Source organism: Hetaerina americana, unplaced genomic scaffold (genome assembly GCF_022747635.1).
Source record: "Hetaerina americana unplaced genomic scaffold, ioHetAmer1.1.p SCAF_3, whole genome shotgun sequence".
Taxonomy (NCBI): Eukaryota; Metazoa; Arthropoda; class Insecta; order Odonata; family Calopterygidae; genus Hetaerina; species Hetaerina americana.
The window spans coordinates 35097557-35117398 of NW_027286874.1; the positions used below are offsets into that span (position 1 = coordinate 35097557).

Genomic DNA, 19842 nt, shown 5'->3' on the forward strand with positions numbered 1-19842 from the left:
TGTACGATAAATAGAACAGAGCAGAGCCCCCATAAGCCTCACGAATCATTTTGTTAGTCTCCTCAAGAGATTTTTTCAGTGTAGCAAAAAAGTTATTTGCGTAACGTTGCTAGATCGTGGATTCCATTTTCTTCGTGACACGGTTGGCGCGCAGAGATCAAAAATAACTGACGTCCTGCTACTTCCATAGCTTGGAGAGCCCTGAGATTAGTTTCGCTTTAGCGAGTTAGCGTCCCCTTCACTTACTCCAAGTAATTTGATTCCACTCAAATCAATAGGAGCGGTGCGGGAAATTCAATTGCATTACTTTTGGAACGCACCCTGTAGTTCATAAGTTATTGTTAAAACAGCCATGGAGACTAGCCATGTTAGAGCCACAAAAAATGTGGGCGAAGAACTTTTGGTTGTAATGAAATTCTCATACAAAAGGAGAAAGGTAGTCTGTTTAGAACCCGAGAGATCGATAAAGTCTTATATTTGTGAAATTTAATAATCTCTCTTGAACCTACCATTCGGGCCAATGCGCCAGTACCAAGTCGATAGTCATGATTTATTTTTAACGATCCACTCATTATAAATGAAAAATAGTTTGCTTTTCTATTTTCACCTTGAGTTCTGAGACCATCAAATCTGAGACTCCTGCAAATATTATTCTCAGTGTTTCTGAATTGATGTCACAGAAAAAATTTTGTGTGTGAAAAAATACTGTTTATTAATTCAGTGATCATGAATTTTGACAAAGTAGAACCTATAACTATCGAATTTATCATTCTTAGTGACATTTGAAATTCTCGAAGAAATTTAACATCTCTTAAAATCCTAAAGTTTTTCTTCTCTGCACTTAATTAATGAACACGTAAATGTCCTTATCTATCATACTCCAGCGGTTTAGGATGTTATAATGTATCATTTATTTCACTGAATCCTATTGAGCTGATCTAATTCAGGCTTTTATGCCGTGCTCAAGTAAATTGTATCTAACCCTTTCAGAATGGAAGTCATTGAAGGATTTTCTGTCCCACGAAGCCTTCATGGCGTATTTTCAGTACTCAAAAGGCACTAGTTATTTTCAATACGATCTTGTAGAAGATTTATTTCTGCTCAAGAAAGCATAAGTGATTAGCAGTAGAGGAAATAAGTTTTCAACAACAACATTTACAAATGAATCCCATATTCTGGGATCAATCAAGTTTTGTTTTATTTGACTGTGTTGCTTATTAAAAGCTCTCAGCCGTGTAGTTTGTTTTGAATTATCAATAAGCCTCCCTCCCTCTTCTATCGGAGTTTTTCACAGACAAGGTAGACGTAAACGAATTTTCGGTAGCGCATTCACATCTATTTGAATATCCTGTAGACATCGACGAGAAAATGTTAACCGACCGTAATACACTCCTAGTGTGAATAGTGTAAATTTTTCTATTGTACTGCTATTTGAAAATTTAAAAGTGTAAAAGTGATTCGCCTTGACCGGGATACGGACCTACTATTTAACAATTTAAAAGTGTAAAAGTGATTCGCCTTGACCGGGATACGGACCTAATGTCAAAGGGAGTGATTTTTACACTTTGAAACTGTTGCATTGTAACGCGCGTTGGCGGGTGACTCCATTATTAGTCACTACCGTGGCAATGCTCGCAGTTTCTTAAATTGATATTTATGTTGTAGCATAACGATGTTCGTTTGAATAAAATATACATTTCACTCTCATAAACACGCTAAGGGAACGCTGAAATAATCATTCGCGATGGTTCAATGGCACCTGCGGCACGATTTCTTGGGCTGCAATTCACTTGTATCTATGCACTCTACTGGCATGGTATTTCGTGCACCACCAAACAATAGGCTGCTTTGGTACTTGCAGCAGTGATAACATTCGGTACTGGAGACCACAGGAGTGGTTGTAAAAACAGCCTAAATTATTTCATTCTTTGCCTCCGAGTTCAGTGCTTGTACATTCAGAACTGTAATTTTTTATAACAACTTTCATCAATTCCTATGGTGAGAAAAAAGTTAGTTTCGTATTTACAGAGATTTTCAATGGTAGTAGTAGATGCAAGAACTCAATGCGACTTGATGTGCTGCGTTGAACTCTCATTGTTGATAGTACGCGATGGGCTATGGATATTACGAATAGTTAAGAGAAGAAGTCGGGTCTGCTACTGGACGAGATTTTGGCCACAATGCTTCAGCGATTTAGCTTTAACATTCATATCGCATCTCACCTCCATTATTAGTTTTTCCTAAAACACTTGCTACTCGCAATACAGCTATGTGCAATTTTAAATGAAAGCCCTACTCAGTTCATATAATAATATGAAAAATGAAAATACTCAATGAAATTTTGATTCACTTTGTGTCTCTGCTGAAACCACACTTATTTGTCCTGGAAAGAATTCCTCCTTTTTAAAACAAAGATTTGATATTGACTCATAAAAAATTAGTCTGGCTCCTGGCTTTTATTTCCTTTGTATTTTCTTTACTTTCAAAATAATCATGTTTGTTTGGTCTGAGAATGTGAATATTTTTTGGTTCAGTGCTACGAGCGTATATGGCAATAAAAAAAATCCCTCAAATCAGAATTGTATATTTTCTCCACTCGTTGAAGCGGCTGCGTACAAAGAGGCAAGCAAGCTCTTTTATGAGACCCATCTAGTGCAGCTGTTGTCGAGATACTCGGGGAATTATTTCATGGGGTTCCCGGAACGCCTATGCCAGACATATCTCGCCAAACTCCAATGCCGTGGAGCCCACCCTGCGTTTAAAAGGGGGGTTTAGCAATTCGACCGTTGCGAGCAGCATTTTGTCTATTCGCTGTGAAAATGTATTCCCAAATCGTCCTTTTAATTTTAGTCGTGTATTTAAAACGTTTCTGAAGGCTCGTATCTCGGAGAGAAAATCATTGAGGTTACTGTGTGAAACTGCACCAATCATTTTTTCCCGATAAACATAATATATAGTATTTTCACGAGAGATTGCATTTCTGCATTGCAAAATTGAAATTCCAATGGATGGTTCTCCAAAAGAGAAATGCGAAGTCGACAAATCGATTTGATCACATTAAGAATCTTTGCTGACTTTATATAATTCCGAAAAGTCTTCACAGTGCTAATTTGTGGCTCCCAACTTTAAAGAATTACACAATATTTAAGTGTCACCTATTATATTTGGTTGAATTTTATTCGAAGGTGAATTATTCATTCCTATCGTCACCCGAATCTCCCAATTTATGCTATGGCATGAAGCTTTAAACTATGTTCTAAAAACGAACTTTAAACTAAGCTCTAAAAACGCATTTTCAAATACGTAAGAAGTTAGGCATGCAACATAAAACATATAAAATGTTAATATTCTACAAATTTATAACTTAGCCATAAAAATTAACGCCTTGATATTTACCTATTGTAGATAATTTATAAAATATGAAATGAAAATTCTGGATAGTTTTTTTCGAAATGCCTTTTTGAAGAATGTTTAGGCAATTCGATTGCAACCTTAATTAAATGATTTTTGGAGTGAAGTAGGAAAAACTGCTGCCATACGAGTATTTTCTATTCTTGCTAGGTTTTTTACGCCTTGATATTAATTTTTAACTTATTGTATGCGATATGAGAGAACTGAAATTGGGTTAGTAATCTTGATGATTTTTTAAGATAAACTAACTTTTTATGATTGCGTAATAAATATAAAACATTATCCGCTTAATGTTTGCGTATATGCAAGAGCACAATAGACAAGAAGGTCATTAACTTAGTAACTAATTCACACGTAAGTTGACGGCATGGTTATGTTAAATGTAAATATAGGTATTACTATGCAGACGTTTAGACATGCCTACTTCAAAGTGCCACGAGGAAACGAAATAACTATATATTTTGGTGAAAAAGAATTCAGAGCACATACACAGAGTTGTATTTTCTCCAAAACAAGGGATTTTACGAGTTACGATGATACGTTTATCAATGAAGTCTCATTCGTAGCTGAATATTAATGTGGCGGGTGGCCTGGGCTTGATCACAGTTAATGTGTATGCAAAACGTTTGTCCTGAATTTGGAGTATTCATGTGTATGCACGGCAGCTATCCCTATTTCCCTATTTTAGGCTTCGTTGGCGTATTTTACTGGATACATAATTACTTTCATTATTTTCGACTGGTCCGGATTTAAATTTGGCAGTACGACCGGAGGGGTTACGATGGCATTGAACGAAAATGAAATTGTAACGAATAATGAGGCAACCCCGGTTAAGCCCAAGGATATTATTTTTCATTTGGAAGAAAAAAATGGGCAAGTTTGTCATGAAGGATCATTTGTGAAACTCATTGCAATGTGGAAAAACTGATGGAGGTCTTGATATGATTAGCGTGGAATGTGGTGTAGAGGAAAAAGAAAACCTTCGGAATCTCCTGGTTTTCGAATGCTCATCTGGGTTTTGAATCTCGATTTAAAAGCGAGTCGAAAGGAAGAGCAAACCTGAATGATGATATTTATTGTTTTTTTGTGATTCGTAAAAATTGATATTCTGGGCTTGACGTTGCTGATGCTTTAGTATTGGCCTAAATTCCTCAAACGGAATATTGTGCATTTTCAATTTTTCCGTGACATTTTATGCTATCTTCATAAATAATTTTAAAGCATTAATTATTTACTAATAAATTACCTGTAAATTAATGATTTCGAAAAATATACGTGAGCCGATGAGAGATTAAAATGCACGTACATCGTTTGAGTGACCAAATAGTAGCATTTATAAAAGATGTGTCACATAATTAGATTCGATTCATTAAATGGCCAATTTTTGCTACTTAATGAAAAATTCTGTTAATATTTCTTTTATTCGCAAAATTTAACACCTATCCAATAATATCCTTCCGAGTCCAAATTTCCTTTTATCCCATTCAAAGGGAAGTGCTAGCATCAGAATAATCCTTAACCACCTGTGAGTACGTAGGAGGATAGGACTCAATGAATCAATATGCTTGAAAATTGCCTAAAGATCTTTCACTTATTCACTGGCATACGTATGTACATTCAGATGCTTCTAGATCGAAATTAAATAAGTAATGTGCTACTTCATAAAACTGCCCAAAATTCTAAATATACGGAAACGTTGCCCGGGTTTGAGCTCAGGAATGTTTTATGATCAAATCAGATGAAAGGAGGGGGCAGTAAAGAGATATAAAAATTTTTAAAAAAATCACCTGCGACTATGTTAGCTCGTGTGTCAAGCGAAATTCAAGGAAATTAATTTTCTAATCATGGCCGTATGGAAATATGATTGTCAAAGTCGATTTTTTTAAATGATCTCGCATTTTTCCAACTAAGGTCACATTGGACGCTGTATTCCTGCTCCCACCTTACTATTCACACTTGAGTAATACGGAATTGTAAGGTCAACAAACATACACATCATTTTATTGTCAGCCATTTAAACGGAACATCATGATTTAAGATAATATTATAGTAGTCTGAAAATACGTTATTTGATTCTACGACTGTGTTTTCCACATTTTTCGCGCATAATGTGAAGTGAAGGTGATCGATCTCTTTGTAGAACAAGTACCAAGCCTATGGTAATACCTATACTCATTTATTACGCATTACTTAGAAAACATTTTCTCAATGAATCAATAGATATAAAAAAACGCTTGCTAAATTCAGACACCATTTGCATTTCTTGTAATCGAAGCAAGTTCCTTTCGACAGTTGCAAACATTTTTCCAACTATTTAGCTATTAAAATTTGATTGATGAAATGGTACTATAGCCGTGCTTAATTAAGATAATATATTATTTTATCTGTCTATCAATCAAATGCAAATCTGTGAGGAAATTGATTCAAGTTTGCGAATAAATTAAATAAAATAATCTTAAAAGCGTTAATAATAATTAAAGAGAACTGAAACAGGACCTTCACTCACATTGATATGTTTAGGAAGAGGGAGAGGAGGAATTCGTTATATATTGCCATTGAGATGAATCGACTCTCGTTGAATTCGGACGGCGCCTTCCGCACGACGATGCACAGCCGAATGCCCCACACAAGGAAGCACACCTCCACTGTCAAAGGAGAGAAAATTAATCAGTGTTCAGTAATAATAAAAAATTTAGAATTTGATTTCACTCATGATTAATTCAAATCCCACAGTTTTATCAATTTTTTCCCTTGAGAAACTTCATTTTATGGGATTCAAAGTAATTTATTTATATGCAGACAGATAATGGAATATTGGTGTACATTATGTTTTTTAATGATTAATTATTTTGCTGTTGCAAAAGAATGATATGACACTACTTAATGAACCATTGTGAATTGGGGATTTTTGTTGTAGGGATAATTTAACAATAGAGAGTGCATTAAAATGTCATTTATAAAATTTAGATGTGAAGTCAAAGCGATGGCATTGTATTTAGAGTTAACAAATAATAAATACGTTTATTCATACAAATCATTACCTGATCAACACAAGGTTTTACCTTCTTCTTAAGTACATTTATTCTTTCACCTCTAGTCCAACTAGAGTAAAACCTTTTTAACCGATATTTTGGAACTAGAAATCGTTTTGGCCTTTTTACTTACAGATATCACAATTTACATAGACACGCCTGCTCGAATAATTTTGGAGGAACGTCAGAAAAGTTATTCTAATAGTTAACAAATTAAAATAGCTAAAAATAAATGATATATAGGTAAATTATGCATAGGTTGCCACCATCAAATGAGGAAGTCAGTTTTGAGGCTCACTTTTACTATCTTAAATTGAGAAAAAGGACGAAAGGAATGGCACACCATCATTGTATAAATACGCAAAAGCAGTAATTCCGCTCCAGTGGCAGAGAAAATTACTCTCTATCAAAATGCATCATACGTAATTTTAAACCACTTAAAGTTATCATTGATATTTTGGACCTATCACGTACTACTACATAAATCAATTTTTGTATGTCTGTGTGGATATTTATACGCATCGGCAATATTTTGGGGAAAGAGCGGGATAGGAACCTATAGCGACTACTTTCATGGCAGATAAATTCTCAAAGTCAATCTACAATAATTTTTTCCTATGATATTCAGCCAAAAGACACCACCTTATAATTACTCTCATGTGAACAAGTTACCTCAAAGTGTCCCGCTTACCTTGCAGTCAAACTGAAAATCCTCAGACTCCTCCTGAAACCCTCCCAACTCTAAAACGTTCTTCACGTCTTATTCCTCTCAAGAGATGCACGTAAATTATATATAGCGCGTAAATTATAGTGTCATCAACCGCAGCACTTCATGAAAGTTTTCCTTTCCACTAGCATCTCTTTTAGTTCCTGGTTAGGATTTCAACCGTGGCAAACATTTTGAAAATTGCCACGTTTCAACCCTTTCCGTCCCATCCCATACAGTCAGACAACAAACGTGATAACAACAGGATCGTCATGCATTTCGTTGTTTGAAGCTTTCCAGATGCCTGCTTAACTTACTGCACTAAATCACGACAACTTCTCCGTTTCCAGCCCTTTTCATAATGGTCCCGTAATTCTCGCCCTTTCTCTGAAGAAGGTGTTTGTAGCACTGAAATAATTCGAACCACATCGTCTGTTTTTGGTGCGTGCGCTATATTCACGCCCATTCAGTGGACATAGTCATATGCAAACACTTCCAGCGATTGCATTTCGGGACAATGGTGCAATAAATAATTGAAAACGGAAGGTAGTTCCTTATCTGAGAGTTTACATCATGAATTAACAGAGCCACCGAATTGACATATGTAATAATAGCTCCTAAATAATGAGTTTTCTAATAATTATTTTATGTATTCTTAGAATACTTCGACAAATATTAAATATCGATCAGAAACCCTTACATGAACCGCATGATAAAAGAATAGTAGTTAACTTACACTCAGCCTTACTCAAATGGTTTGTTTCAACTACTTAATACCGAATCGTGGAAAGATTATCGTTTCTGTGAAGCAAGTTGGAAAAGCTGGTAAATAGAAGTAAGAGCCAAGGCACAGACCTTCGGCGAGTTTCATTTTTATCCAGGAGAAGCTTCATTAGGTGTGATACTTGTAGTTCAGTATTTACCATGATTCGATCACATATTATCCCAAACGATCACACTAAAAACCCCCGGAAAGAGAATTATGCATTCTAACTTTTAATTCAAAATAAAGTGAATGACATAAATTTATTTTTTAAATCTTTTTTCTCTCTACAACATTAAAGAATTTTGATATCACACGCCTTCTAAGCTACTTTAAAATTATTTGACACCAGAGAAATTGTAATCATTGAATTTTCTCGAAAGAAAAATTACGTACATTTTTGAAATATTTCTTGCAAGACTCATAAACCTGGAGGTATGAATACGATAAACTAAGTAGTAGTAGTATTTAGGGGAGGAGACCGAGAGCTGAGGTCATTTGCGCCATAGGGAATGGACAGGAAAGGATGAAGGGTAGAGAGAAACCCGGCGTCGGCATTAGCCTACTCTTTACGAAATGCGCCAAGGGGTCCGCCGCTTAACGTCCCATCCGACGGACGGCGTACTCTCACCAAGTGCCCTCCACAAAGCACCTCAAATAGGGATCGAGATACCTCTGAAAAATACTCAAAACCGCCGGGATTTGAACCCGGGCCCTCTGGGTGGGAAGCCGGTACGTTAGCCCCCACACTATCGTAGGGCGTTGGATTGATAACCTGAAGGTCGCTGGTTCGAATCTCAGTGATAAACTAAGGCATAAAAAGTTATCAAATTCTTACAAAGCAATAATACCTTCTCATAAGTGGGCCAAATATTCTGCTAAGTGGTTTTTTATTTATATTTAGGAAATAAAACCATTTGGAGTGTTTTTTCTCTGATGATTTAGAAACCACATAATTTCCTAATGATGCGGTAGTAGTGGTGGTAAACACTGTTTACTAACTTCAACGGTCTCTTTTTTCTTCGAAAAGTTTGAAAAATGCTGTACTAGCCGATAAATCCAGGATAAATGTTTGCTTTCTCTTAATGTGACCAACCGATTGACCGAAACACCGAATTTAGCCAGTGAGCGACCCAAGAAAATAAACGGTGCATGACAGTAGAAGTCACCATCAAATCGTTGAAATAATTGTAACCGCTGATGGCGCTCTAATAAGCTATTTCACACATATGTGTATAGCCTGGCGAACAACATTGACCAAAAAGAAATTATTCTCTCAGGAGAAGAAAAATTCGGTCTGACAAGAAGAGAGGAATAGATTATGATGCTCGGGAAATCACTCTCGCCTGAGTGTTCACTTTGGGGCTAATGCACCAAAACACAGTCGATAATCAATTCTTTCTAGCTAGCGTTTATGGAGCCAGTTGACCTTAATTTCAATTATTGTCTTATTGTCATCCTAATTTTTAGCAGAAATCCTTAAAAGAAATAAATAATACAGAAGAAATGCATATTCAATAAAAAAATAATCCATTATGAATGAAACTGTATGAACAGTGACGGTGACATTGGCGCGGAAAATTCTTCGATTCAGCATCTGGAATCAAACTATTAAATTAATTTCACCAGATCATTGGACTGGCAATGCATGAATGCATGAATGTATGAACCATTGTGAGGGCCACGCGCCAAATAAAGTAGACTGAACCACTTGGATTCAAATACCCACACGTCCAGATGGTGTCAATAAGTTGTTGGGCATCCAGTTAGTCGATGTTCAACAGTGTTGTGGGCACAAACGGGTCGCCCGAGTTTCTAATGTAGACTCATCCGTAGCAGACCTAGGGTTCAGACTTGGCTCAACTCAGGTGCGGTTTTTGGACAATTTGCTGATGTAAAGAGTAAATGAGAGTAGAGTATAGGGTAAGTTCAAATATACTCAACGACTGTAAAAAGAAATACAGTCGCATAATCATGGACAGGGAATAAAATATTGAAAGTTTTTTTCTGCTTTACTTTAATGGGAACGTATAGGGAAAAGGCAGATAAGAGAATGAATAAGAACACTAATATTGGCGAATAAAATTTTTTAATACAAACAGAAATAACGCACTCAAAACTGCAGCGTAGCAAATTATTGGAGATGACTGAAATATTTCGAGCGCAAAATTTAAAAAAAAACAAAAGAACGCCAAAAAATGTCGTGGGGAAGGGGAGATGGAAATGAATGGCTGGTGAAGTGCAGGAATCGGAAGGGAAATGGAGATTGAAAGCGGCGCAGAGGAGAGAGAGGGATGTGAAGCGATGCGTGAGGGGCAGGCTTGGAGAATCAGGGTAAAAACAAATGCACGCCGGACTGCGAAAACCCCTGAAATCAGCAAGTGGCTTTCGCATCGTCACTACCTACTTCCTCGTGTTTACTGCATTCATAATTTCCCTCCACCGAGAGCCGCGGTCATTAAGCACAAATGTTGGAATGTTTTTACGACCGAGCGAACTCCTGCTCCGGGCATTAAAGCTACGTGGGATTCATGTGAGGCGCAAGAGGAGTCAATATGACGAGGGGGAGCGAGCGTATCAGGAGTCCAGGGGTCGGGAGAGGAATAGGGAGTGGCGGGGAGTGGCAAGGCAGCGCTCTGGCCCTGTAACCTTCTATCCGCATGGTAGGTGTTAAAAAGAGCTCTCGTCCTTCACGCAACATGCGAACGCTCCATGTTGGGAAGGGTGCTGATTTCTGCTTGGCACCCTATGGAAGAGGTGCTTTCGATGGCAACTTAAACAATGATTCCGAGTGTATCGCAGTAATTATTCTGTTATGAGTGGTCTCACATCTGTTTTTGATGCCCTCGAGCTCTATATACTGAGGGAACCGATTTTGAGGGTGCGTTTGTATCAATGTGTTAGGGGAGAGTAGAAATTGAGGTTTTATGAAACTTCTGGGAGCATAACGTCGAATGTGCCTTTAAAAAAAAATATTATAATCGATTGGATAGTTATTAAGTCGAAATTTTTATGAAAGTTTGATCAATCGAAAAAGCATTAACAGATGGCATAAAAAGAAAATATTATTCAAGGGGGTATTTCGTCCATGATGACATTTTTTATAGGAGCCTCAAGTAAATCGTAGTTATAGAATGAAATAATCATGCTCCAGCTTAATTACATGGCACCCTTTTAGGACATGCCATTCTATAATGCTTGTAAAATATTATAAACGCTTTTATTTCATTCGACAGAAATAAAACATTTAAAAAACTCACCATGTAATTTGATTAAAAATTTCAAAATTGCAAGATGTATTATAACAGTACTTATTATGGGAACTTTTAACGGCAGGATGAACTGTTTTAGTATAAGTAATATAAAATTCTGTGCGTTTTTAAGTGGCACATTATAGAAATGTATTCATAACTGTACTAATATGATTACGTTGACGGGTTCCCATTTGGCCAACATTTTATTTATCGAAATAATCTGGCGGGGTTGAGACCAATAGTCCCTTCTTCCACCAAACTTTTACGTTACAGACATTACATTGAAGATAATTACATACAACTAAGCCTTAGATGGAGGAAAATCCACCTAGGGGGGAATCGAACCCGCGACCTCTGAATTGGTATGCAAGGACGTTACCCCGCTGCCATCGGGGTCGGCTTTCGAGGTTCTTTTACAGTTAATCAAGTGTACTAATTTCAGTTAACAGTTTTACCAAATTTTGCGTTTGAAATGAGGGAAAAAACTTTTCTGAAAGTAATTAATTAATGCAAAAGAAAATATCGGATAGATTGAAGTAAGGTCATTTTCACTCTTTTATTGTTGTTGTTGCATTGAAGGAGATTATATTTATATCAAATATTGATATTATTGCTCTAACATTAAAGAAATATCTACCATATTTCAGCAGCATACCAGAATGCTCTGAATTTTTCTAATAATGCCATATACGGCATCAATTGGGCATTCTGTTCTCCGAAAAATGAGAGTTTACGCATATGAATTGCCCTTTATAAAAATAATATCTATTAACAACCCGAAAAAATAACAATTGGTACATTTGTTTCAAATTCCTTGGAGATGAACAGAAATGAATCTTATCGTAATGGGCGTAAAGGACATTCTCTCAGACTTAACTAGGTAGAATTTTTCCAATCCATTACTAAAAAAGAAAGAAAGACTCGTACTTTTCCACAGATTTTATTATTATTTATAGAATTTTTCCAAGTTTCAAGTGGTGGTAAAACACTCTACAATCCATGAATTGAATTACACGGATTAGGGAATTGCAGCGTTTTTTTATCCATTCCTCTCTGATGAACATATCCTTCTAAACGTCTTTGAATCAATTAAAAACATGGAAACTCAACCACAGCCAGTAGTTTATTGTTGGAAATCTAATATACATTTATAAGGATTGACTTATATCTCGATTATATTATCTGCCTCCCATGCAATTATCTTGCCGTTAAAATCAAAATTGAGATATTAAAATAGATTACAGCGTTTTAATTTTCCCTTCGGCGACTTTCAATCAAAATGGATGAAAAAACAGTATAATAATATAATAAAACTTTGTGGTATATAGGCTTTATCTTCTTAACTTGCTATTTGATGGTACAATATTTATAATGTTAAATGTGACAGAGGCAAGATGAAACATTTATTTGTAAATTAATTGACTAGATGAAAATTAAAAAAGATATTGTGATAATATTCAGCAAAAAGCGCTTTAATTCTTACCCTGGGTTGAAATAAATACTAATGTATGGATTATCATATAGCTTTTAAAGAAAGGAATCAATAGTGGCATGAATCTTGTTTTTTTCCGAAATAAAATAGAAAACACTGGAAGAAAAATGTTCAGCGACTCATCAAAAAAAGGGATTACCTCAAGTGATATTGATACTTACTGTTTCAAAGCACTTCATTATCTAATTTAAGCCGATTTTTTTCACGTGTCTCTGGGTACAGTTTCATAGAATTCAATTAGAGGTGCTGACGAACTGACGGAAAGAATCAGAGAGTAATCGAGAGACACGTTGGTATAGAACTTAGATAGGGGCTCAAGAGGAATGATCCCGAGGAGTGTGATTGCCCTCCTCGAATTTATAAGGGCACAGGGACGCTCGTCTTGGGGCATCAGCTAATTTCGAGCCACGACTCATACCACGGCTTCCCTCAGTTCGGGATATGAGTTGCGCCCACTCTTCCATCTCTTCGGGGGATACCAACAACACTTACAGCTAGTAAATGAGTGGTCCCACCAATCCGTGCTGCAGAGATACGCCTTTAGGTCGTCGGCTGTCTTCCCAACGATGACTTCCGGGGGTGCTACCAGCGTGCGGATGCCGAGGAAGACGCCTACGACTGCCACGGCACCGCCGAGGCGTTTGAGCAGGTCTGCGTCCGTGATTTTCACCGCTTTTGCAGATCTAACCCGGAAGATGACCGATATCCTGAGGAGAGGAAAATGAATAGCATTTGACACGTGCTGCATTCGTGGGCCTCAAATCTAAGGGACAGCCAAATGAAAACCAAACACCCGCTACAACACCCAGTCCGCGCACCATAAAAAACGTAATTCTTTAACTGCGTGCGTCTGTGAGTTGTCATAATGCAGTTTTCCTACCTCAACGATGCCAGTATCGATGCGTAACAACATTGGTTCCACCTTTCACACGGGCTGTGTGATATATAGGGTGTTCGGTTTTCATTTAACTGCCAATAGTAAATTACTACTCGGTCTGGTGGAATTCCACTTCGGTGTTAGTTGGGGGAGGAGCAAATACCTCCCGATAGGGATCAGTAGTAACGGTTTTTTTTGGAAATGAGGGCATACGCTATTTATACCGTCCTATTATGGAAAAGTTGTGACGCAAAGGTAAAGTCAAAAAGAGCTCGTACTAAGTTGTTTAAAGAAACCTACCCTCTTTAGCGAATATTAATGAGGGTATACATTAATTGGAATCTTTTGTCTATGCATCAGGTTGTATCTTCACCATGACGACCTTATTTCCGTGGTCATACGACCACGGAAATAAGGCGAGTTTCTTATAGTAAATGTAATAGAACCTAGTATTTGGGTCTAATGAGCGTCCTGGTACCCAATCGCACTTTGACCATCGGATATATACTGCTTTTTACTGAAAAATGTCGTTTCAAGAGTGATAATCATATGTTTTGAGAAATGTGGATATCTTTTACTAGTTATCGTATAAAAATTATAAATTACATTGACACAAGTAATATGATCACAAAAATCTTGAAAAAGTTGAAGTTTCTTTTCATTATGTGTTTTATGATGAATTTTATGGTGTTCCTTTATTTGTGCCAATGAGCTAATCTTCGTATGGGTATATATCTTGGACAGTAAGGTGTGTTTTAAATGAATATTTCGTCTGTGATTTACTCCTCATGTTAACTAAACGTACAAAATGTTTACATTGAAATCATACTGTAAACGTTTCTGTCAAAATGTTGTCAGCAACACAAATATTTCTAAGTTGGCAGCTATGTCACTTAATACTAAGATCTATGCTTTGTAGAAAACGTGTGCTGAAGAAATAAATATTCCTTTCTTCATTCAGTAATTTTAAAATTAAAATTAATAAAATTAAACTAAATTTAAAAGTGGGCATAGTATCCTTGAAAATAAAGTATTAATTAATTAGATTACAACGAAGTTTGGTTGCTACGATGTAATACATGTAGAAATTCAATTGAGGTTCAGAAGATACTGCTTCAAGGATTTAGGAGGCTTCGCACTTAACGCGCTAGGGAATACACATTTAAATGTTTCGTGGCATCTCAAAATGGAAAAAAACTTATTTATCATTTGCAAAAGCTACATTTTTATGATCATTGAGCAACTGATCAACGATACTATTTATATTGCCAGCTAAAAATTTTATATATATCTATTTATGTTTATACATGCATACTTTTATGCACTTGTATTTGTATGCATACACATGTATAATAGACCCCCTTGTTTTTTGAGAACACTCATTCTATTAAATATTTTTTGGCGTGTTTTCTCCCCGTATTCATTACTATATTTTAAAAGATAAAATTATCAAAAAGGATTCATGTGGAATATACTCTTTATTAGGGAAATTAACGGGAAAACTGGCGGGGGCCATGCAGATATTAAAAATATTGGCAATACTCTATTTAGAGAGACATTTCGTTAAATTTTCAGAATGTATCGGGCCATCCTCCTCGAAGGGAGAACCTTCATGCAGGAGCACCACAATGGAAAGTTTCGGAACTTCGAGCAAAACAGAATCTCTCCAAGCTCTTCTCTCTCGAATAAAACTATCGTTTTAATTTCTTGGGAAAAAACGCTGCACTAAACTTTTCGCTTCCATGCTTGTCATATCTGACTTTGATACTGATGAACCCAAGTTGATGAGCTTCGAAGTCGAGAAAATCTCCCGAACCGGAAACACCTCCCTTTTGCACCGGAAAATCTCTGGGCTTTTGCTCACAGTAACCATTCGGTCTTTAGTTCCATAGATTTCTCCCTATCCTTTTATTACGCCTACAATAATATTTTTTAGTATTCTAAGGTTTACGGTAATTTTTGGAAATGCACAAAGTGAACAATGTTGCATGAATAGATTTCGTTGCTACTCAAAATAAAACAAACCCTCTGCCCCCCCACCCTGAAATAGGCTTTTTTTTTAATTTTCATGCATCCTTTTTATCTGAATTTCGTCCAACATGCCTTTTTTTCTTACCTTTTCCTCGATAGTCTAAAATTCTCTCTTCTATCACAGCCTTCGATATCCCGTTGCTAATCAAAATGCTCTGCGTTCATCTTTACTGCCTCTTTTTGAGATCTCCCAACAATGCTCTCTCCTTACTATGCCTTGGACTTTCTTGCTTGTTTTACTTTCGGTCCATTTCATTTTCTCCATCCTTTACCACACCCAAATTTCAAAAGCTTCCAATCTACGTCTGTCTCCCTGCTTCGGTGACCACGTTTCCGCGCTGTACATAACTACGCACCATATCAAAGTTTTTACCAGTCTTTTCTGAACACCCTTACTCCAAGTCCTTATCATCATTTACCCCCTCATTGTTATGGCTTCTTTTCATCATGAAATTCTTCGTCATATATTCTTAATACTTTGAACATTTTGCTCGAGAACACTTCCGAGAGAGGTTAACTGCTCCACCAGCACTAATTTTTGTCCTAGTCCTAGCTCAGAAAACCGCGTTACCTTTATTTTGTTTATATTTTTTCTCCTCTGATAACTATCGCACTTGCTTTCCAATGCGCTTAGTAAAGCTTGCAACCCATTGGCTAACTGGCAAACTAAAGCTTTATTATACGCTAGCGTAACTGATTTTATGAATTTTCAGTTTCACATTATTGAATTAGTTTCTCACCTCAGTTTATTATTGAAGTCTGTGCACTTAATGCAACAAAACCAGAGTGTAAATATCATTCATCTTGACGGGGATTCGAACCCGGATCCCTCAATTTCTGGTCGAGTGCCAGTTAAGCTATCGAGGCGTCCTCTTAAACTCGGAAATTTTTGGGGCTTCTCCCGCAGTTTCTTTCGAATCTGTGTACTTAATTTTACCTAAGCCTGAATTTACATTCTTCCATTCCTATCTATAATATATCTTACATATTATCCTGTCGGTTATCCATGGTTTTATCCTCCCTTTCCTATTAACTGTTCCTATAATTTCTTTTCCGGCTCTCGTATTCCTTTCTTACTATGTTCCCATTTTTCTTTTATTTTACCCGTATCCCTGCCCCTTTTAAAAGTCTTTCTACAGCCCCTGGGCTTGGCTTTCCTTTCCTCCGAGGTAATAATTCAAAAATCTATTTCCTCAACCGTCTCCTCTGTATAATTCTCTTAAATCTGACGTTATTGTTTATCAGTAATGAATTATGATCTGAGTTCGCACTCACTCCCGAGAAAATGAGAATCAACCGAGCTGTTCCTAAATATGTGCTTTACAAAATTTTCTAATATTTTTCTGAATCCTCGGTCATGTTCCGTCTTTATCCACTCCTGTTGTGGTGTTTAACCCAAGTGTTCATTAGGATTGACCCCTTTCTCCAGCAGACATCCATTGCTTTCTACCCGTCGTCATTCCTTGTTACTAAACCGTAGTTACCTACCTTACTGCCATATATAGTATTCCTTTGCCTACCGTCGCACTCTAATCTTCCATCTCTGTGAAATGCCTTCTTCCAGGAACACCCGTAGGTATTTCCTATTATTGATCGTGATATTCCATCATTCGACTCTTGTATTTACGACGCTCCTTCCTTCCTTTTTATTTAAAAATATTGCCACCTCTCCTTCAAAATATTGGCTTCCTTTCCCTCTGCTGCATATTACTCCGTAGCTATCGCTCCGGTAATCCTCGCTGACCTATCATCATATCTCAGACAGCCCCAAAAATCTATGTTTCCTCTATCTTTCTCCGGATTATATTTTCTAATTTACCCGTCTTCAACATCTTTCTAAGATTCCAAGTTCCTATCTAACTGGTTAATTCCTCTTCTGTACTGCTGGTCTATATTTCGCTTTCTTTCTTCACGGATTTCGTAAAATGAAGATCTCAGAAGCTTTGCCTCTCCTGCTACCGGGTACAACACACGGCCGATTGGGTGGATTGCAGTAGTTTCCTGGATTCCTTTTCAGTATGCTAGGGGTAAGAAGTTATTATATGATTTTTGCTGAGGAGTAGACGCTATGCGGACTACCTTTCGCTGAGTCCTTCCCTTCGAAATTCTTGGCTTGAGTGACACAATTAGGAGCATTAGTATTGTTCCCTTCAGTATAGCACTATGATTTATTAGAACGTATTCCACGTCTGGGCTGTAGTCCATGGGGAGGTTATATATATATGCCTCCCTTGAAATATTATAAACAATATTTTTCATGTGCAGTTTTCTTGAGGTGATAGATTATATCAGTTGTTTCAATAAAATTGAACTACTTAAGATTTCAGAGCAAATAAAAGCAAGTTAAATCTCATTTAAAAGCTGAATCTGGTAGCCGCAGACTTTCATTCATTTAACGCACTTATACATATATATTCGTTAGCAACAAATCGACTTGCTGGACAGTGAATTGTGAGTTCGATCCCGATTCTATGCTGAGTAAAAGTGATTCGACTCTGGGATAGCGTATGATGAATTAAAGTTTAATGGATACCTATAGTAGGCGTAACCGGAAAACAGCAAGTAGTACAGTATTTTAATAAGCATTTTTTTGCGATAGATTCTCCAAATAAAGGTGTAAAATTGACGATTTAGTTTTCTCTAGTGTAATGAAGAACGAAGAACGTCGTTAATAATTCGTCATTTCAAAATGCGTTGTTTACCGTAGCGGCACATATCTAGGACAACTCCTCGTGTTACGTGATCCATGCGTTGGATTCATTAGACCACATCCGTGCACAGAACCCGCAAGAGTACCGTCGGTTATAGGCATGAAATATTTGGACGTCTAACGGCGCTACCTTACAACTACACAAGCGTACCACCGTCGCTCTCTATTACCGAGCGTGTCCAAAACGTTAAAAGAATTTTACGCTGACTTATTTTTATTTTTTTTCACGTTTATACACTTGATGTTGGCGTAAGCATTAAAATAATGACTTTCTTTGCAGAAAAAATACTTGAGGCCGCACGTTCACTGGTGACCGCAGAAGAAAAATGGGTGTAGTAGGCACGATAGGAATGCCGGATAAGGCCTTGAATCAGAAGAAACCGCTACAAATGGCAAATAGTACTAACGTTGACTCAACGAAGCGAGCGAAAAAAAACTTTTACATAATGATTATTTTTCGACATACTATATATAAGAATTGGAGGGCAGGGTAACCAGAGAAAAGAATATCGTAGGCAATGAAAACATAATGCTTCCGGACAGTGACGGAAATGAAATGAATAGATATAGTTAACAACACAAACGTTCCTTGAAGGGAAAGTGAGTGAAGGGAAAAATATTGTCTAAACAAAGGCGAAGAGAGGAGGCACTTCCCTTCAGTGCCCATCCTGAGATACGATAGCTCACTGAAGACCGTAATTGAAGGTAGCATACGGAGGGAAATAATTCATGAGAACCGCCAAGATGAACTAATTGTATGTATCATTAATAAAGGTCGTATTTATTTTATAAGGTAAACATTTTCATTATCTAAGCAAAGTAAGATATCTTCCGAAATGTTATACAGATTTTCAAGAGCTTTCTTTTTAATCCCATGCGCTAACTTAAAGGGAAAATTATTTTAAATGATTTACTGGGGAAGAAGTCCCCATGATATGTATACGAATTTACAATTTTTTGGTAGGTTAAATTGAGACAAAGTTCGGCGACAGAAAATTATTTATTTAAACTTAAAGACATAAATGTCTCACATTGAAAATACAACACCCTCGGCGTTTTTGCGAGTTCCATGGATTTCAAGGCACGCCAATGTTTTATAGCAGTTTCCTCTGGCTTCATGCAGTATTTAATGGGAAGGAATATTTTAGTGGGAAAGTTTATACTGGAAAAACAAACCTAAATCGGTAATAATTTAAAAGAGCACTATGCGCAATACTACTTGGGACGTTGGAAATTTATGAAAACGGACCAATTACTTGGAGTTTATTCGTTTCTGCCTAAAGAATGATAGAAAGATACGTCTGATTCAGTGAAAACCAACAGCACCGAAACCATTTTAATATGCCATTACCCGGAAATTAACTTAGGAACTGACTTACTGAAGAACTTAAATAAAAGGAGCATTTCTAATTCAGAATTCCGTCATCTATTTGAGTTTCACCGTTCCTGTTGAACATTCCCTTCATCGAGACTGGCTCCTATTTAATATTCCATATATATTGGTTCTCAAAGATTCAAGTTTACAAATTTAATATTATATACTTTAAACAGATACCAGGAGTAAGA

The 19842-nt window shown here is 36.8% G+C and overlaps 1 protein-coding gene across 1 annotated transcript in view; it reads right to left on the bottom strand.

The window, feature by feature from the left end:
- The window catches only part of LOC139689989 (uncharacterized), a 335109-nt gene that overhangs the window by 39843 nt on the left and 275424 nt on the right, over positions 1-19842 (bottom strand). The window contains exons 10-11 of the mRNA XM_071587153.1: positions 13151-13365; positions 5918-6056 (exon numbers count right to left, since the gene is read on the bottom strand). Coding sequence (XP_071443254.1) covers positions 5918-6056; positions 13151-13365 — 354 coding nt within the window. The remainder of the gene's footprint in view (positions 1-5917; positions 6057-13150; positions 13366-19842) is intronic.